The sequence below is a fragment of the Vulpes lagopus genome, chromosome 8 (genome assembly GCF_018345385.1).
Source record: "Vulpes lagopus strain Blue_001 chromosome 8, ASM1834538v1, whole genome shotgun sequence".
In the NCBI taxonomy this organism is placed as follows: domain Eukaryota; kingdom Metazoa; phylum Chordata; class Mammalia; order Carnivora; family Canidae; genus Vulpes; species Vulpes lagopus.
In genome coordinates, this window is record NC_054831.1 from 85879812 (window position 1) to 85901555 (window position 21744).

A 21744-nucleotide genomic window follows, 5' to 3' on the forward strand; every position below is an offset into this window, starting at 1 on the left:
TGACAGCTTGAGCCTCTTGTCAGTCTCCCACTCTGCCCAAAGACCACTAAGAAGGAAATGGGGTAGGGGCTGGGGGGTTGGCTGAGAGGCAGCTAGTAAGATGGCAGGACTTTTGAAAAATAATACCAGAAATAACCCAACCACTGGAGAGATGGACGCTTACCCAAAGCCAGCATTCTGTAAAGCAACAGTCCTAGAGGGCCTCACCCTCTAAACAGATGAGGCTTGTGTATTGTGACATCAAGAGCCAGCTCCTGCAGAACAATCTTGCTCCTTACCTGGATCATAGACTCAGTGAGAATACTCTCGTTCACCTCCAGGATGACATTCTTAATCTCTTGATAGGCCATGCGAAAGGAACCCAGAAAGATGGCTGCCGGAAAATGAGACATAAAGCCACATTCTTCTCTGTCTCCTCTCCCTTCCAGCCTATTCTACAAACCTCTGCTGGACTATATGCCTAAGAGTATTCATTTCAAGTCACTCTAGAAACCTCCACCAGCTCCCCACTGCCTGCGTAGTTAAAATCCAAGTTCCGGAGTCCAGTGTCTCAGATCCCCACCCTCCAGTTTCCTCTCTTATGAAACCCCACACGCCAGCTACACTGCTCCAAGCACCACATTCTACAAACACTGTGGCTCCTGGCCTTCACTTATACAGGAAGATTTTGATCTTCTCTATCTAGACATATCCAAGATTCTCATCCCACTTTATTTTTAGTTCCCCACTCCCATGACTCCATCCTCAAAGCTGCCACTGCCTTCAAATGCTCTGGTTCTTAAATTGCCATCTCTTGTTCCCCAACAAACACTTCCTGTTTCCCAGCTCTCTCACTCACTAGCCTCTACCAACGGCCCCTCAACCTCACCAAAGCAGCACTCGCTTTCTCTGGTGTGAGCGCCAATCATTCCATTTTCTCCAAAGTTCTACTTTGCTTTCTCTATTCACCCAGAGCCTACAGTCTACAGCTTCGTCCCATCTCAGCCATTACTGACATTTCTATTACTACTACTCCCATTCTTGTTTCCTTCTCCTTCCAGTTCCTGGTCAGTCCAGCCATGTCGCCTCTCTCCTTGCACCTGAGTTGATGAACCCTGCTGGCAAAGACTCTGTAGATCACAGTTCATCAGTGTGGAGTGGCACCAATGATAGTGGAGGGCTCAGTGCTGCCTAGCAGTCCTTCTGTGCATCCCTGTTCTGTGCTAGGCCCTCCTGGAAGCTCCTCCAAAGTATCCTCATGTCCCACCACTTCCGATTAAAAAAAAAAAATCTTGTTCCTCTTCACTGAAGAAAAAAACAAACTTGAAGCCACTGGTCAAATTACTTGCTAAGCATTCTTTTATGCACTGGGGGCTCTCAGCCAGAGCCAAGCCAGAAAAGGCTTGGGTAAGGACTATTTGGGATTATCCAGAAGAAAACTTGTGCCAACATTTATGTAAGCTTATCAGCAACTATACCCATGTACTCATCTTTTTCTTCTATTTCAATAGAACAGGTGGCCCTGAGGACCAGGGGCTTCAGCATATACACATAATCAAGTTTCTACTATCTTAAAAACAAAAACCAAAGACCCTGACCTGATAATCCTCTCTAATTACCAACTTCTTTCCACCACTCTACAACGTTCTAAAAATACAAAAGTCTGGGCAGCCCAGGTAGCTCAGCAGTTTAGCACTACCTTCAGCTCAGGGCCTGATCCTGGAGACCCGGGATCAAGTCCCACGTCAGGCTCCCTGCATGGAGCCTGCTTCTCCCTCTGCCTGTGTCTCTGCCTCTCTCTCTGTCTCTCATGAATAAATAAATCTTTAAAAATAAATAAATAAAAAATAAAAATACAAAAGTCTATTCTCTTCACATCCACAGCTCTCATCTATTTTCTTGTTCCCAGAGTTAATGAAAAGACCAAAATTATTTATTAAATGTCACACACAGTACCTTAAACATAATCTACATACGTGATCTCATTTAACCCTATTCATAATATCCTGTATGTCTGTATTATTTGCCCCATTTGACAGAAAAGGAAACTAATACTTAAAGTTAAGCTACTCAAATCCAAGGGCACACTGCCAGTAAGGGTTGCAAACAGGATTTAAATACTAAAGGATTCCAGAGCCTCTGTTCTTAGTCATGCTATACTGAAATTTTTCTTGCTAAGGCTACTCACTTTCTTCATACCAGATCTAAGGGATTCCTGTACCTGTCCTGATTTTATCACTTTCGTCTTTGTTTGACACTACTGACTACCCCCCATTTCTTAGGACTATGCCATACCATTCTTCTTGTTGCTCTTTTCCAGTCTTTGAGTTCTCTACCCACCTGCCCTCCTTCTATTGCCCCTTAAATATTAGTGGTCTTCAAAGCAAACTCATGGCTTCAGCTATGATTCCTATGCTACCTCCTAAATTCCCACCTCTAGCCAAACCTTCCTCCTGATTCCTACACCCAAATGCCTAATACACTCATCCTTCTGGAAGAGTCCCATAGGTACCTTAAATTCTATCCTATAAGTAATCATTCCTACCCACCACCCTGCTGCCTCTCATTCATGTCTAGTACTCACCATTCTTCTCCCAAAAGGCGTTTTGCTCCTGGCTGGATTTTCCTGTTTTAGTAAATGGTACCACTCTCTATAGAGTGATGTAAACCAAGGAAAACATCTCCCTCACCCCTCAGCCAGTCATTAAGTTCCATTTCTATCTCCTTAGTATCTTCTGCATTCCTAGTCATTCTCACCATTTTAGTTTCAGGCCCTCATTACCTCTCACCTAGTTTAAAGCAAGAACATAACTCATCTATCTGCCTGGAGTCTTCCTGGACCTTAGCAATCCAACCTCAAAGTCACTGCTCAAGTAGCCTTCCCCTAAGTTACACAGGGCATATTACTCATTTTTGAGATTAAAATCCTTTTAATAAATTCCAAAGCTTTCAGGATAACAGATACTTCTTAACCTAAGCCTGTCAGAATTCTCTATAATTTAGCTTCTATGGGTTTCTTGAAAGCTCCTTTTGTCACCACTCCCCCACATACATACAGCCTTTATTCAGCTGTACTCAACAACTTGCAATTTTCCATCCGCACAGTGTCACTTCGTGCATCTATGCCTTCATACGTGCTGACCCCTCTGCATGAAAACAGCCCTCACCCTTCACTTCACTCATGACTCATCGTTCTTTCAACTCAGTTTAAGCAGTACCTCTTTTCGAATGCCATTCTCCCTCCAATATTCCCCCTACTCGATTCAGATGCCCCTTTCTTGGCACCCTAGCACACCCCATCACAGCACTTAGTCTGCGTGGTTATATTATTTACTTTTCTGTCTCCATGAGATGCATGCTTCCTGAAAACAGGGACTATGACTTATTCAGCTTAGTGTCCCTAGCACATAAGAGGCATTGAATAATAATTTCTGAATCACTAAATCACATCTCCTAGGCCATCCCTCCTCTCTAAACAAATCTCAATTCTCTTTGTGAGTTGTGTTTTCTTTTTTTTTTTTTTTTTTTTGAGTTGTGTTTTCTATGTTGTTATCACCCAGCTGGAAAGAACCATGTACTACCCAGTCTTGTATCATTTTCTAAAATAGGAGTTACTCATATTTTCTATTCCCAGAGATAATCTTGAGAACTATCTCACATTACTTTGGTCTCCATAAAAGGACTTACGTAACCACAGACAATATTTAGTAGTATTTGTTGTCAATGATCTAGGACTATAGAACAAAGAATAATGTAAAGGCTTACTGTTATCATTCTATCCCTGATTTTACTTATGGGTATGTATACCTTGGCCAAGTCACAAAATCTAAACTTAAATCTCATTTTGAAAAATGGGTACAACAGCCACATTTCAAGATTGTGAATAGGTTTTATGGAATATATACCCTCTCATCTCTGGAAAACCTGTCTCATACGTGCCTAACAGAGACTGCAACATGGCAGAACCTCAAATATTTGTTGAGCAAATATTTAAATCTCTATTACTCAATATAAAGGAGATCAACAGACAAACAAACAAACAAAATCAACATTCATCCTGATCAAGTAAGTACTACCTATACCAATTTTGCAGAAGAGATTCTGATCCTAGTTTGAGAAGTACAGGATTTACATTATTTATTCTAAACCACAAAGTTGTTTTAGATTTAAGTGAAGGCAAACTAGTGCCTATATTTGAAGGAAGTACTTAAAAGAAAGTTAGAAAGAAAGAAATGCACAGTGGCTACAATATTCTGTGGATGCAATGGAAACAGTAAGGGCTTTGAAATTTAAAAAAAAAATCTGAGGTTCAAATCCCAAACCTGTCTTTCCCTACCTAAAATTCCTAAAAGTCTTAAATGCTGTTAGTATCTAGTTTTAAGGTAAGGAATAATCTTGCAGTGCTACTGAGGAATTAAACAAGATACTGGAAATTCCCTATACAATGCCTGGCATACATCAGGAACTCAACAAATCAAGGGACCCTGGATCTACCAAAATTAAGCTTTTAGAAGAACCCCTTCAACATTTCAAATAGTTAGGAATCACAGAGTCACTCACAGAGATTCTGGGCCGTCTTTGAATCCAACACCTTTAACTCTTTTACTTTTTTCTTTTGCACAGATTTTTTTTCTTCTCCACCTTCCTGATCCTTCTTGGCTAGTAAAGGAAAGATTAGAAAAGCATGATTAAAAAAAGAAAGAAAAAGAAAAGCATGATTATGGACAAGCCACATTTGAGCCTTACTGAACTACTGTACTAGCCTGGAATGACTCCTCACTTCCTCTTAACAATGGTTTCCCTAATTGTATTCCTTTTCTTTAGCCCTCCACTCTTCTATTACTGATACCCCCCCAACTATAGTCAACATCTTATTCTCCTTTCTTTACCTGTTATCAGTAACATTTTCCTACCTACATCCTATTATTTGCTCACAGAGCCTTCTGAGGAACCAGATAGTAAATATTTTAGGTTTTGCAGACCATATGATCTGTTTCAACTGCTCAACTCTGTCACTACAGCATGAGAGCAAAGACAATATACAAGTGAAATAGCCTGAGGGATGTAGTTTGCCAAACTGTTACTAGAGACTTCCACCATGTTATCCTCTTGTGTCTATTAAAAATTCTATTTATCTTTCAAGCTCCATCATGAACAGGAGTTCTCTATGAAATTTTTCTTTGTTTTAAAGGTTTATTTTAGAGAGCAAGAGAGTGTGCCCTGTGTGCGTGCAAGTGGGGTAAGGGGCAGAGGGAAATCTGCTTCACAGACTCCCCTGAGCCTGATGTGGGACTCAATCTCATGACCTATGAGATCATGACCTGAGCAGAAACCAAGAGTCAGATGCCTAACAAACTGAGTCAAAAACAAAAACAATGGAGTCACTCAGGTGCCCTTGTTACTTTAAAAAAAAAAGAAAAAAAGATTTTATTTTTAAGTAACCTCTACATGCAACATGGGGCTTGAACTCACAACCCTGAGATCAAGAGTTGCACACTCCACTGACTAAGCAAGCCAGGAGGCCCAACCCTCTGTTACTTTTTAAGTGTGTATATTTTACCATCCTACCTAGATTTTGAACTTCAAGAGCATAGACAGAGTAATATTTTATTATCTCACTCTTTTAGCAATTAGCATGACAGGAACATTCTCTAAAAAAATGGTTGACACTGGCTATTGAAGGGGGTTGGGAGGTAGATAGAAAGGGAAATAGGAATGTTCTGGACAGATAGAATTGTACAATATTCTGTCCTATAATATAACCTGATATCAACTCTTTATAGGAGGCTCAACTGGTATATCTCCCCAAGGAGTGTCCAAAAATGGACAAAGTTAGTTGCTTCTAAGGAGAGGAGGAATGAGGTGCTTAAATATGGAAGCGGAAGGAATACTTTTCAACACAAACTTCATACTGTTTGAATTTTAAATCATACAAAAAGTATTACCTGGTACAAATAAGAAATAAAGCAAACAAAAAAATTTACATGGCAAAAAGTACCAAGAACTACTAAAAACACTCATCCTTTGGCCTGACAGTCCCAATCTAAAGAAGGAAAATTTTAAATACATGAAGATTAGGTACTTATCTAAACACTGAGCACCTATTATCGAGAATCTATGTATATGTGCCAGGTTATTCTGGGCACTGTGAATAAAACAGTGAACAAAACAGAGGAGTGGCTTGGTGGCTTGGTCAGTTGAGTGTCTGACTCTTGGTTTTGGCTCAGGTCACAATCACAGGATCCTGGGGTGGGGGTTTGGGATCCAAGCTCAAGGCAGAGTCTGCTTGTTCCTCTCCTTCCATCTCTGCTCCTCCCCTCACTTGTGCTCTCTCTCTCAAGCAAATAAAATATTTTTTTAAAAAATAACTGTGAACAAAACAGATATAGATTCTTGTCTTCATGGAACTCATATTCTAATCAAGAGAAAGAGACAACCAGTTAATACTTAAATTACTGTATTAGCTAGTCATAGTTCTGTGAAAAAATCAAGTAGAGAAGAAACGGGGCTTTAATAGGGGATGGATTATACCTTTAGAGGGATGAGGGAAAGTCTTAGAATATGACTTCTGAAAAAAGATCTTTTAGAAAAAAAACAAAAACAAAAACGGCCTTTTAGGAAGAGACAGCACAAGCCAAGGGAGTATCTTCAGGGAGAAGGGGACTCATTTCATTTCGGGCAGAGGGCACAAAGAATACAAAGGCCCAAGAAAGGAGCATGCCTGGTGAGTTCAAAGAAAAGCAAAAAGATCATTATGGCTGCAGGGAGTGAGGGGGAGGTGAGGAAAAGTCAGAGAGGTACTAAAGACAGATCAGATCATATACAAAATGGAAATTATGGGCGGTCAGATTAAAATGGAGAGTTAAAACATCCAGACTGTATCACAAAAACTTAGAAAAAGGGAAGAAGAGGGCAGCCCCCGATGGCTCAGTGGTTTAGCACCACCTTCAGCCCCGGGCCTGATCCTGGAGACCCGGGATTGAGTCCCGGGTCGGGCTTCCTGCATGGAGCCTGTTTCTCCCTCTGCCTGTGTGTCTCTGCCTCTCTCTCTCTGTCTCTCATGAATAAATAAATAAAATCTTAAAAAAAAAAAAAAAAAGAAAGAAAGAAAGAAAGAAAGAAAAGAAAAAGGGAAGAAGAAAAGTAAAGCTCTCATTTTATACTGGCAAAATAGAAAGATACATAATCATTACTGATGATTAAAAACAGACTCAGCTTTTGTGCTTGGCAATAAGATAAAAATAAATATAAGGTACATATACAAGAAAGAAAGGGATGAAAAGTCCCTTTGTGGAAGATGTAATTCCATGCAGTAATTCACAACAACCACTAGACTAATGAAGAACTACAAGAACCTGTAACTCAGGAGGAGACAATCATCTGCAGAGAGGCTGCTTTTAGACCACAGGCTGGAATGATGGAAGGTAGAAAGAGCCCACAGCAACGCCCTGACTGAATACAGACAGGCCCATCAGGTGACCTACCTTAAAATATCCACTAACCCATGGGCTATCCACAACCAGACACAGCTACCAAAAAAGTGAGAATTCCCTATGTTGGCCATACTTCCTCACCTTCCCTCTTGAAAAACAGCCCGCACCCACTCCCTCATGGCAGATAGCCTCTCCTCTGTTATCCTGACTGTTGCTCCCTAGCAGTACATTCAATAAACTTCTCTCACCTATGTTCTGCCTCCAGTGAATTCCTTCACTGCCTGCGCCACCAGCCTCAACCCAATCAATCATTGCCCCAGTTTTGGGAACTCCTCTCCAATCAAGACAGACACCACAATACAGCCTTATCAGCTCTACCAAAATGAACTAACCCTATGTAGAAGAAATATAACTGTTTTAAAAAGTGGGGAGAGTAAAGGGACCTAAATGAAAATAAAGTTTCTATGCTTCACTTGAACTGGTAAAAATATCAGTATCATCACACCAGGATAAATTATGTATGCATAATGTTATACCTAGAGCAAAACCCAAGCAAACCATATAAAGTGATACAATCAGGTATTATACATTAGTCAAAATGGAATCTTTAAAAATATTAAAAGAAACCATAGGAAATTAAGAAAAAAGAAATAGAGGAAGCAAACTGAAAACACAATGGCAGACTTAAGTCCTAACATTCAGTAGTTACCTTTTTTAATTTAAAAAAAAAAAAAAAGATTTTATTTATTCATGAGAGACAGAGAGACAGAAAGGGGGGCGGGGGTGCAGAGACACAGGCAGAGGGAGAAGCAGGCTCCATGCAGGGAGCCTGACGTGGGACTTGATCCCAGGTCTCCAGGATCAGGCCCTGGGCTGAAGGGGGTGCTAAACCATGTGAGCCACACAGGCTGCCCATCATCACCTTTAATATAAATGATATAAATACAACAACAGAGATTGGCTGTAGGTTAGGTGCCTGACAATTAGCTTTAACTTTTTGCTTGCTGAGGCATCCACTTCAAAGACATCTATTTCCATATTGCCATCTATACAACTAGTTTGAGAGCCAGGCCACCCACCCATGAAGTCTCCCTTTTAGAAAGCTCCAGGTAACCTAAATAATTGTTTGAATGACCCCACTTTTTCCTTCCTGCAATTTAATTCTTGCTTTTATGTTTTAAATTTACCAACAGAGTAAACCAGCAAAACCCTTGGTACCCTATCCTTGACCCCAATATATGCAGAACTCTGGGGGCTACCTTTCTCGGTCTCTGTTTCTCTCTCTGTCTCTCTACCAGATACTTCATTGTACAGTCCAAGTGTGTTCTGCATCCTCCAGGACCTGTAGCAATAAATATTTTTTCAAAGTTCCCTGATAACCATTGCTGAAGTGCATCTTATGGTCATTAAGAACCACAAGGGTTCATTCAGCTACAGCACTGGGTCTGGTCAGGAAACTATGTGTGGGGTCTCCCTGCATATTTTCCTGTGCTACAGGTAGTGGGGGACCAAATGAGTACCTCCTGGTATTCCTTGATGACAGTGATACTGACAGGCTCAGATGGACATAAAACAATGGGCAAGTAGATTAATAAAAGACCCAACAATATGCTGTCTATAAATTTACTTCAAATACAAAGATAGAAGTAGGTTGAAATTAAGAGGCTGAAAAAAGATACACCATGCAAACATTAAAAACAAAACATCTATAAATTACAGGTAAGTAGAAGTTAGGGCAAATAAAATAACTAGATACAAAGAGAAAGGAAAAAAAAAAAAGAGGTACATTACATAATGATTAAAGGATCAATCCACTAGGAAGACATAACAATTCTAAATGTGTATGCACCAAACAATAGGGCCCCCCTCAATATAAGAAACAAAAATGGATACAGGTGAAATGAGAAACTGACATAGCAAACCACAACAATACTCCAAGAAATCAATACCCTCCCTACTCTCAGTAAGGGGTAGAACTACTAGGCAGAAAATCAGCAAGGATACAGAACAAGTGACTGTGACATTCCATCAACAAGTTTAACTGAGGTATATGAAACATTTCACCCATCATGAGCAGAAAAAAATTTTTTTCAAGCGTCCATTGGACATTTACCAAGAAAGATGGTATCTTGGGTCATAAAATAAACCGCAATAGATTTAATGAATTGAAATCAGAGTATGTTCTCTAACCATAATGGAATCAAACTACAAATCAATAACCAAAAGATAACAGGAAAATATCCAAACACTTGGAAACTAAAGAACCACTTCTAAGTAATCTGTGAGTCAGATAGAAAGTCTCAAGAGAAAATTTTAAGATACACAGAACTGAATGAAAATGAAAGTACAATACATCGAAACATACGGGATGCAGCTATAGCAATGCTGACAGTGAAACTGACACACCAAGTTTACATTAGAAAAGAAGAAAAGTCAGTAGTCCAATTTTCTACCTCAAAGAATTAGAAAAAAACCAAAACAAACCCAGAGCAAATGGAAGGAAATGAAGAATTTAAGAGCACATATCAATAAAAATGAACACAAAAGAGAAAATCTAATGATTGAAAAAGGTGCTTTAAAAAAAATCAATAAAATAGACTCCACCAGAAAGTTGCTAGAATTCAAGAATTCAGCAGTCACAGCATATAAAATCAATGTGCAGAACTCTGTTGCATTTCCATACACCAATAATAAAGTAGCAGAAAAAGAAATCAAGGAATCAATCCCGTTTGCAACTGCTCCAAAAACAGATACCTAGCAATAAATCTAACCAAAGTGACAAAAGATCTGTATTCTAAAAGCCACAGAACACTTGTGAAAGAAACTGAAGAGGACACAAAGAAATTGAAAAATATTCCATGATCGTAGATTAGAAGAACAAACATTGTAAAAACGCCTATGTTACCTAAGGCAATCTACACATTTAATGCAATCCTCATCAAAATACCACCAGCACTTTTCACAGAGGTAGAACAAATAATTCTAAAAGCTGTATGGAATCACAAAAGACCCCAAATAGCCAAAGCAATCCTGAAAAAGGAAAAGAAAACTAGAGGTATCACACATTCTGGATTTCAAGCTATACTGCAAAGCTGTAGTCATGGAGACAAAAAGAGACACATGAGACAAAGAGACATGTAGATCAATGGAAGAGAATAGAAAACCCAGAAATGGATCCAAAATTATATGGTCAATTCATCTTCGACAAAGCAGGAGAGAATATCCAATCGAAAAAAGATAGTCTCTTCAACAAATGGTGCTGGGAAAACTGGACACCAATATGCAGAAGAATGAATCCGGACAGCTTTCTTACACTATCCACAAAAATAAATTCAAAATGGATGAAAGACCTAAATGTGAGAAAGGATATCGTCAAAACTGTAGAGAACACAGCAACCTTTTGACTTCGGCTGCATCAACTTCTTACCAGACACATTGTTGGAGGAAAGGGAAACAAAAACAAAAATGAACTAGTGGCACTCATCAAAATATAAAGTTTTTGGATATAAGGAAACAATAAACAAATCTAAAAGGCAGCCTACCGAATGGGAGAGAAGATATGTGCAAACAACATATCTGATAAAGGGTTAGTATCCAAAGTCTATAAAGAAATTAAACTGAACACCCCCCCCCAAAAAAAAACAAATAATCCAGTAAAGAAATAGGCTAAAGACACGAATAGATATTTTTCCATAGACAACATCCTGATGGCTAACAGGCACATAAAAAGATGCTCAGTATCACTCATCATCAGGGAAATACAAATCAAAACCACAATGAGATAACACTTCACACCTCTCAAAATGGCTAAAATTAACAACATAAGAAAGAACAGGTGTTGGTGAGGATGTGGAAAAAAGGGGAACCCTCTTACAGTTAGTGGGAATGCAAACTGTACAGCCACTCTGGAGAATAGTATGGAGGTTCCTCAAAAAATTAAAAATAGAGCTACCCTATGATCTAGCAATTGCACTACTAGTTATTTACCCAAAGGATTTGAAGAGATACATGCCTCCTGATGTTTATAGCAGTATTATTACCAACAGCCAAATTATGGAAAGAGCCCAAATGTCCATGGACTGATAAATAAAGTAGATGTGGTGTATATTTGAGACACACAGACACACACACACACACACACACTTGAATATTACTCAGCCATCAAAAAGAATGATAAATTGCCATTTGCAATATGGATGGAGCTAGAGTATATTACGCTAAGTAAAATAAATAAGTCAAAGAAAGAAATACCCCATGATTTCACGTATGTGGAATTTAAGAAACAAAACAGATGAACATATGGGAGGGGGTAAAAAAAGGTGAGGGGGAACAAACCATGAGAGAACATTAGAGACTCTTAATGATAGAGAACAAACTCAGGGGTGGAGGGAGGTGGGTGGGAGATGGGCTAAACAGGTGATGGGTAGTAAAGAGGGCACCTGTAGGGCAGCCCGGGTGGCTCAGTGGTTTAGCGCTGCCTTCAGCACAGGATGTGATCCTGGAGTCCCAGGATCGAGTCCCATGTCGGGCTCCCTGCATGGAGCCTGCTTCTCCCTCTGCCTGTGTCTCTGCCTCTCTCTCTCATTCTCTCTCTCTCTCTCTGTCTCTCATGAATAAATAAATCTTAAAAAAAAAAAAAAAAAGAGGGCACTGCACTGTGGGGGACTTGAGTGGCTCAGCTGTTTAAGCATTTACCTTCAGTTCGGGGTCCTGGGATCAAGCCCCGAATCAGCCTCCCTGCTCAGCAAGAAGTCTACTTCTCCCCCTTCCTCTGCCCCCCTACCCTGTGGATTGTGCTCTCTTTCTCTCTCAAAAAAATTTTTTAAAGATTTTTTTATTTATTCATGAGAGACATAAAGAGGCAGAGGCAGAGGGAGAAGCAGGATCCCTGTGGGGAGCCTGATACGGGACTTGATCACAGGACCCTGAGTTCACGACCTAAGCCAAATGCAGATCCTCAACCACTGAGCCACCCAAGCATCCCTATCTCTAATTAATAAAATCTTTAAAATAAATAAATAATAAAGAGGGCACTTGTGAAGAGCAATGGATGTCATATGTAAGTGATGAATCACTGAATTCAACTCCTGAAAGTGATATTGCACTGTATGTTACTAAAATTTTAAAAAAGATTAAAAAAAAATCAATAAAAAAGGCAAACACACAAAGTCAAAAAGAGAGAAGATCTATATACTACCAATATGAGGAATAAAACGGATTGTCACTGCAGGTCCTGGAACCAGTGACAGGATAGTAAGGGATACTATAGACCACTCTGTACTTATACACTGGACAACTTACCAGAAAGAGACCCACTCCTCAAAAATCACAATCTACCAAAGCTCAAGTGCACATTCGGAAATAATTTGAACACTATTGAAACCATTTTAACAACTAAAATCATAATTAAAAGTCTTCTAGGGTAGCCTGGGTGGCTCAGTGGTTTAGTACTGCCTTCAGCCCAGGGCCTGATCCTGGATACCTGGGATCAAGTCCCACGTCAGGCTCCTTGCATGGAGCCTGCTTCTCCCTCTGCCTGTCTCTCTGCCTGCCTCTCTCTCTCTCTCTCTCTCTCTCTGTGCCTCTCATGAATAAATAAAAATATTTTTTTAAAAAAAAGAAAAAAAAAAAAGGAAAAGGAAATCTCCTGGTCCAGAAGGTTTCACTAGAGAATTCTATAAAAAGATGAAAGAAAAATGAATGCCAATTTTATGTAATGACTTTCAAAAACAGAAGGGGAAAAAAAAAAAAAAACAGAAGGGAAACTTTCTACTTCATTTTATGGGCACCACTGAATTGTTTACTTTAAATAGTTATCTTATGCAAACTTCACCTCAATAAAAAAATTAGTAATTAACATGTGTAAAATCAAGGCTCAGCTGGTTAAGTGTCTGCCTTCAGCTTGGGTCATGATCCCAGGGTCCTGGGAGAGCCCCATATAGGTTTCCCTACTCCGTGGAGAGTCTGCTCCTCCATCTCCTTCTGCCCCTCTGCCCTTCCACTCATGCTCGCTTGCTTGCTCTTGTAAATAAATAACAACTCAAAACAAAACAAAACACAATACATAAAATCACAAATCAGTGAAATGTGAATATGGGTTGTATATCAGCTAATAATATTATATCGATGATAAATTTCCTAAATGTGGTAACTGCACTGTGGTTAGCAAAAAGAATAGTCTTACATGTGGGAGAGGCATGGTATGTCAGTACTTTATCTCAAACTGTTCAGTTAAGAAAAAAAAAAAAGGAAAATATTCACAGCACCATTATTTGTAATAGCCAAAAGGTGGAAACAACCCAATGTCTATCACCTGATGAATGGAAAAACAAAATGTGGTATATCTAAAGCAATAGAATATTTTTCAGCCATAAGCAAGAATGAAAAGCTAACACAGGCTACAACATGGATCAACCTTGCAAGCATCATTATTAGTGAGAAAACCAGACATAAAAGGGAATATAATGTATGATTACACTGATACAAACTGTCTAGAACAGGCAAATCCAGAGAGACACAAAACAGATCAATGACTCCCAAGTTGGGGGAAGAGAAGGTGGGGGAGTGACTGCAGATGGATTCAGGAGTTTCTTTTGTGATGAGAATGTTCCAGAATGAGATAGTGACAGTGGCTGTACAACTGTGTGATACTCAAACCGTGAAACTGTACACTTTCAAGGTGGATTTTTTGCTGTTGTTTGAGAGTTCCTAATGTTTTAATTTTTAAAAACAAGTTTTGGTTGTAAAAAGGATAAATTTCACTGAACTAGAAAAACTCTCCACCCAGACTGATTTTCTGAGGGTAATCAATATAAAAATGCTTTTTTAATGATTTAAAAGTAATTGTGTCTAAGACCTTTTAGAGTTTACTAGTAAGTGAGGCAGCCTGTGTTTCTTTTTCTCTGCTTCATTTTAGCCACAAGATGGCTTTGGCTGCAAAGGGAGAAAGGAATATACCAACATGGTAATGAAGCTTGAGGAGGTTAGTCTCAAAGGAGAGGCAATACACATACACTTGCTCTAAGTGAAATAGTTTGTGATAAGTAGAATGTTGATCTGGGTTCCCTTTTAACTCGAAGGATTTCTATCTGCGTGCTTGGTTTAGTTAACCTTTTTTTTTTTTTTTAATGGCTGTTTAGTCTTAAGTAGTATCCTGTTGAATAAGTCTATTTCCACTAGTGTAATATGAAAGATGACACAGACAATATGTAATCAAATGGTATAGCCGTGTTCAAACAAAAACAGGCTGGGCAGGGATCCCTGGGTGGCTCAGCGGTTTAACGCCTGCCTTTGGCCCAGGGCATGATCCTGGAGTCCCGGGATCGAGTCCCGCACCAGGCTTCCTGCATGGAGCCTGCTTCTCTCTGCCTATGTCTCTGCCTCTCTCTCTCTCTCCGTGACTCTCATGAATAAATGAATAAAATCTTAAAAAAAAAAAAAAAGAGGCTGGTCATAATTTGCTGACTTCTGGTCTAACCAACCATGCTGGAACAACTGGCTCTCCATTTTGAAGGAAAATAGTTAGAACCTCACTTTATGGTGCTCACAAAAATAAATTCCAGACATATTAAACACTAAATGTTAAAAATAGAAAAACAATATAGTTTTGAATAAACAAAAACTTTTCTAAGAATAACACAAAATCAAGATGGTATCAAGGAAAGATAGACTGGTTTCATTACATAACATTTTCATTTTTCAATGTGGTGACAATTATCATGTAAAATATGAAAAGAGAACTTCCATTTCCAATAACAGTGCCAAAACTCCCATGGAAAAACATCTAAAAATGCTGACACAATGTTTAAAAAAACACCTTAAAAGCATGGAAGAAGTGCTAAGATGGTGACAAACTGCTCCAAGGTAACCACAGCACTGGAACACTTCCAATACCACTTTGGTGGTTGTGTATAGCAAGGGTGGACAGGGATTAAGGTTCAGTTTCTTCCTAATGTGGGGAGTCTCATATGAGATTCTCTCCTCAGTAGCTAGGAATCCAAAAGGCTACATCCTGAGGAAAGGTGAACATAATAGGTTCACAGGCGAAGTCCTAGAAAGCCTAAACTCCAGGGTGAATAAATGCAGAGAGAAAAATATTAAAAATAATGAAAATAAATAAATGCCACGCATATACAACATAATAAGAGGAGGGCTAAATGTGATATTCACTGGCACTGAACCTGAAAGTAAAAGAAAGTGCAAGAAAGAAAGGAAAGAAAGAAAGGAAGAAAAGAAAGGAAGAAAAGAAAAGAAAAGAAAAGAAAAAAGAAAAGAAAAGAAAAGAAAGAAAAAGATGGAATACTTGAAGGAAAAATAGCTGTGACTTTTCCAAAAGTGATGAAAGATTTCAATACACAGACTCAAGCCGCTCAGAGAATACCAAAGAATAACACAATAACTACATCATGGCACATCATCACAGTAAAACTGCTAAAAACCAGAGGAAAAAAAATTCTCAAAGTAGTAGGCAGTGGAACATAATTACCTTCAAATGAACAACACTAACAATGACAGTGGAGTTATCTTAACAAAAAAAGGGAAAACAAATAATATCCTTCAAAAACATAGGTGAAATAAACATATATCCAGACAAAAACAAGAGTTTATTACCAGTAGACTTAAACTAAAATAAATGTTAAGGGGAGTAATTATTCAGGCAGAAGATGAATAATTATCACAAAAGGAAATATGGGAAAACACATAGGCACGAAAAACACTAGAAAAGGGTTTTTAAGTGAATATTGATATTACAAATTAATAGTAGAAATGTTTGTGGAGCCTAAAACATGTAGAATTAAAATACATGCATTCAATGCTCAAAAAGAAGGTATGTAGTAAGTAGAGTTAAAATGCTGTAAAGTTCTAGCATTATTTGTAAGATGGTAAAAGTTATAATTTATATTAGATTGTAATAAATCAAGGATGCATTTGTCATTTCTAAGGTGCCTGTAAAGATAGTAAAAAGAATGTGTAACTAAGAATAGGGTATACGTGAAATAAGTTTCAAATGAACCTGTAAGAAGATATAAACAGAAAAAGACACAAACTAGAAAAAAAAAATCAAACAAAACATATAGCAATATGGTATATATAAATTCAAACGAATCAAATTCTTTGCAATGAAAGACTAAGATCATCAGACTGGATTTAAAAAACATACACATTAAGTATGTGCTGCTTGCAAAGGGCACACTTCAAATAAAGACACAAATGTTAAAGGTAAATAAAGGAAAAAATACTAAACAAAAGAAAGCTGTTGTACTTATATTAATATCAAATAAAGATTTCTTCTTTAATAATATAGTGGCATTATTATTGTTGAATACATATTTCATAACGATAAAGGGTCAATCCACAAGGAAGACAATTCTAAATCTGAATACATTCAATAATTTAGTTTCAAAATATATAAATTAAGAACTGATTAAATCAAAGGAAGAAAGGGCAAATCTATAACCACTGTGGAAGAATTAAGACCTTTCATACAATTGCACCCAAAAGCATAAGATACCTAGGAATAAACCTAACCAAAGAGGTAAAGGATCTATACCCTAAAAACTATAGAACACTTCTGAAAGAAATTGAGGAAGACACAAAGAGATGGAAAAATATTCCATGCTCATGGATTGGCAGAATTAATATTGTGAAAATGTCAATGTTACCCAGGGCAATTTACACATTTAATGCAATCCCTATCAAAATACCATGGACTTCCTTCAGAGAGTTAGAACAAATTATTTTAAAATTTGTGTGGAATCAGAAAAGACTCCAATTAGCCAGGGGAATTTTAAAAAAGAAAACCATAGCTGGGGGCATCACAATGCCAGATTTCAGGTTGTACTACAAAGCTGTGGTCATCAAGACAGTGTGGCACTGGCACAAAAACAGACACATAGATCAATGGAACAGAATAGAGAATCCAGAAGTGGACCCTGAACTTTATGGTCAACTAATATTCGACAAAGCAGGAAAGACTATTATCCACTGGAAAAAAGACAGTCTCTTCAATAAATGGTGCTGGGAAAATTGGACATCCACATGCAGAAGAGTGAAACTAGACCACTCTCTTGCACCAGACACAAAGATAAACTCAAAATGGATGAGAGACCTAAATGTGAGACAAGATTCCATCAAAATCCTAGAGGAGAACACAGGCAACACCCTTTTTGAACTTGGCCACAGTAACTTCTTGCAAGATACATCCACGAAGGCAAAAGAAACAAAAGCAAAAATGAACTATTGGGACTTCATCAAGATAAGAAGCTTTTGCACAGCAAAGGATACAGTCAACAAAACTAAAAGACAACCACAGAATGGGAGAAGATATTTGCAAATGACCTATCAGATAAAGGGCTAGTTTCCAAGATCTATAAAGAACTTATTAAACTCAGCAGCAAAGAAACAAACAATCCAATCATGAAATGGGCAAAAGACATGAACAGAAATCTCAAAGAGGAAGACATAGACATGGCCAACACACACAAGAGAAAATGCTCTGCATCACTTGCTATCAGGGAAATACAAATCCAAACCACAATGAGATACCACCTCACACCAGTGAGAATGGGGAAAATGAACAAGGCAGGAAACCACAAATGTTGGAGAGGATGTGGAGAAAGGGGAACCCTCTTGCATTGTTGGTGGGAGCGTGAACTGGTGTAACCACTCTGAAAACTGTGTGGAGGTTTCTCAAAAGAGTTAAAAATAGACCTGCCCTACAACCCAGCAATTGCACTGCTGGGGATTTACCTCAAACATCCAGATGCAGTGAAATGCCGGGACACCTGCACTCCGATGTTTATAGCAGCAATGTTCACAATAGCCAAACTGCAGAAGGAGCCTCGGTGTCCATCAAAAGATGAATGGACAAAGAAGATGTGGTTTATGTATACAATGGAATATTACTCAGCCATTAGAAACGACAAATACCCACCATCTGCTTCGACATGGATGGAACTGGAGGGTATTATGCTGAGTGAAAAAAGTCAATCGGAGAAGGACAAACATGATATGGTCTCATTCATTTGGGGAATATAAAAAATAGTGAAAGGGAATAAAGGGGAAAGGAGAAAAAAATGAGTGGGAAATATCAGAGAGGGAGACAGAACATGAGAGACTCCTAACTCTAGGAAAAGAACAAGGGGTGGTAGAAAGGGATGTGGGCGGGGGGTGGGGTGACTGGGTGACGGGCACTGAGGGGAGGCACTTGATGGGATTCTATATATTGGCAAATTGAACACCAATAAAAAATAAATTAAAAAAAAAAAAGTCAAGGGGTACCTAGCTGGCTTGGTTCGTAGAGCACAGGACTCTTGATCTTGGGGTCATGAGTTCAAGCCTCATGTTGGACACAGATTACTTTTAAAAAATTTTAAATGAAGATAAAAAAATCAAAATGTAGAATTGATAGGATACTCCCATTAAGGAGTCTTCCCACTCTGTTGCTGGAATGGTGTATTGATTTAGTACACAAATATTACAGCACTCAACATATAAACTTACCAATACTTGGATTCCAGCTCTCATTTTTGCCACAGCAAGGATGGGAAGCCCACAGCTAAGGCCTCATACCATGTCTCACACTAAAAATTATCTCAAGAGCTGAGTAATTTCAGTTTGTAGAATTGTATGAAATTCATACATAACAAAAACAAGGGAGTACATTCAGCACCTTAGCAGAGAGGGAAGGAGGATACTCTTACCAGCCAATGACTGCCTCTTTGCTGACAAGAGCAGAAAAGAAACTCTTATCAGCTGACTCTTAGGTAAGACAGCATGTCAGTGCCAGTGTCCATGACTCTAGCTGCTGCAACCCTGACCTCTTTAGCAGATTCTAAGCAGTTGTGCAAATGGTAACTACAGCTTCCAAACTAGGCAGGCAGCCAACGTAGTCTCTAAGGACCCAACTTGCCGAGTGCCCTGCCAGCTTTGCCAAGAAGTCAGAGACTGCAACTTCCCTTCTGTAATCTATGCTCTTCCTCCAAGCAAAGGAACAGACTGACTTCTGCAGTTGCTTTATGCCAGTCACTGACCTATTTCATATTTCAGAAGGCAGAGAAAGACCATCAAGCAAAAGCCTTCACCTCATCATCTAAATCAGACTCAAAGACAATCTTTAGGGCAGCCCCGGTGGCGCAGCGGTTTGGCACCGCCTGCAGCCTGGGGTGTGATCCTGGCGTCCCGGGATTGAGTCCCACATCGGGCTTCCTGCATGGAGCCTGCTTCTCCCTCTGCCTGTGTCTCTGCCTCTCTCTCGCTCTCTCTGAATGAATAAATAAATCTTTAAAAAAAAAAAAAAAAAAAGACAATCTTTAAAAGGTCATGGGGCAGAGTAGGGAGGTAACAGTGCTTGCTGAAGCCATGGAAGAATTTTCACATGTGCCTGTCCCCAACACACCATAGGATTTTTTTTTTCTTTAAGACAGTCTATGAAGTAATGCTAACTCATTAGGTCTGGGCAGGGAGGAAGGTTGCTACTGAACAAAAAGGAGAGTGACTGGGAGATAAAGCTGAGGATCTGAAATCACCCTAAGGACATCAGCTATTACACAGCAGATAAATCTAGTACTCCAAAGCTTAAAAGTGCTCCTTTAATTCCTAGGAAAGAGCATGGTCCACTATGTTCAGAGCAATCTGTAAACTTTTCTAAAGACTTTTGGTAATAAGCTATCATGTTAGGAGAAGTCATTCCCCGAGTAAGACATTCCAGACCTTTCTCTGAAGGCTACAGGGCATTTCCCCTTTACTTCTTCTCCCATCGCTTCTGGGGGATGTACTGAAAATGGGAAACTGCTCTATGAAGAGCAGTCTGGCTCTACACTTTCCTAGTCCCAACCTGAGGGATCCTCCCTCTTTCCTAAGAAAGGAAGCCTATAAACAATTATTAGGCCTATAAACAAATTGCAAGATAAAAAATTAAGAATGTGACAGTGCAAGCTGGAGAGGGAACCTACAGAGACATGGGCTTTATCTAGCTCTGATTCAGATTAACAAACTACAAAAAACAAAATAAAACTCTTTAAGATAATTTGAGAAACAGTGAGTGGATATCTAATGATATTAAAGAACTCTCACTAAGTGGGGAGTCTGCTTCTCCATCTCCCTCTGTTGCTCCCCCTACTTGTGCATGTGCATGCTCTTTTTTTTTTTTTTTTAATTTTTATTTATTTATGATAGTCACAGAGAGAGAGAGAGAGAGAGAGGCAGAGACACAGGCAGAGGGAGAAGCAGGCTCCATGCACCGGGAGCCCGACGTGGGATTCGATCCCGGGTCTCCAGGATCGCGCCCTGGGCCAAAGGCAAGCGCCAAACCACTGCGCCACCCAGGGATCCCTGCATGCTCTCTCAAATTAATAAAATCTTTTTTAAAAAAAACCCAAATGTGATATACATATTCATATTCTTCTCTTCATACATATATATATATTTATGTATTACATATGAATGTGTGGTTTTTTTTACCTTTCCCAAAATAAATGTTTTGGGTTTTTTCTTTTTTAAGCCAGATTGCTTCCCTGAAATCATTAGGGTGTCTGATTCTTCTCAGACAACTGAGTGAAAAGGGTACCTTTTCTTAAAAACTGATCCTATAATTGAGAAAACCACCCTCACCATCTCTGTAAGAAAAAAACCACCTGAACTCAGATTTAGATTCTTGGAGAGGGAGAAGGGATGAGATGCCTTCTGTCTCAAAAGCCAGCACCCTGGGATCCCTGGGTGGCTCAGCGGTTTGGCGCCTGCCTTCGGCCCAGGGCATGATCCTGGAGTCCTGGGATCGAATCCCTTGTCGGGCTCCCTGCATGGAGCCTGTTTCTCCTTCTGCCTATGTCTCTGCCTCTTTCTCTCTCTGTGTCTCATGAATAATAAAATCTTAAAAAAAAAAAAAAAGCCAGCACCCTGTCACTGTTAGGTGTCCAGCAGCCAGACACCATTACGTTTTTTTGCTCAGAGGGTGGGGACTTGCTACATCTGTGGCTCAGGATGCAGAGAGCCTACAGCAAGGTAAGTCCCTGGTGAGCAAGTACTGAGTAGAGGAGTCTGTTGGATGCATCTCTGCCTGTCTCACTCTTCCCCCAATCGGGCTCCTCCCTTGCCCAATTCTTTTTTTTCCTGCGTCACAAACACAAAATGGAGTTAGCTGGGAGCAAAAACAATCTGTCTAAAATGGCTGAATGCAGTAGGGAGTGCCAGGCAATAAAGTGAAGGGAAAGGGCACCCCCTGCTGTCCAACAGAAGGACCCTATTTCTCTCTGTTCACCATTTTTGGGTATGTTAAAATAATCCATCCTACAGAGTCCAAGCTAATTTTGTCATGAATCTAAATTATGCTGAA

At 39.3% G+C, this 21744-nt stretch overlaps 1 protein-coding gene across 3 annotated transcripts in view; it reads right to left on the reverse strand.

The window, feature by feature from the left end:
* DIAPH1 (diaphanous related formin 1) overlaps positions 1-21744 on the reverse strand; it is a 102681-nt gene that overhangs the window by 12936 nt on the left and 68001 nt on the right. For all 3 annotated transcript variants that reach the window (XM_041766873.1, XM_041766874.1, XM_041766875.1), the window contains 2 exons: positions 4540-4638; positions 279-373 (listed from right to left, as the gene is read on the reverse strand). In XM_041766873.1, the coding sequence (XP_041622807.1) occupies positions 279-373; positions 4540-4638 (194 nt within the window). The remainder of the gene's footprint in view (positions 1-278; positions 374-4539; positions 4639-21744) is intronic.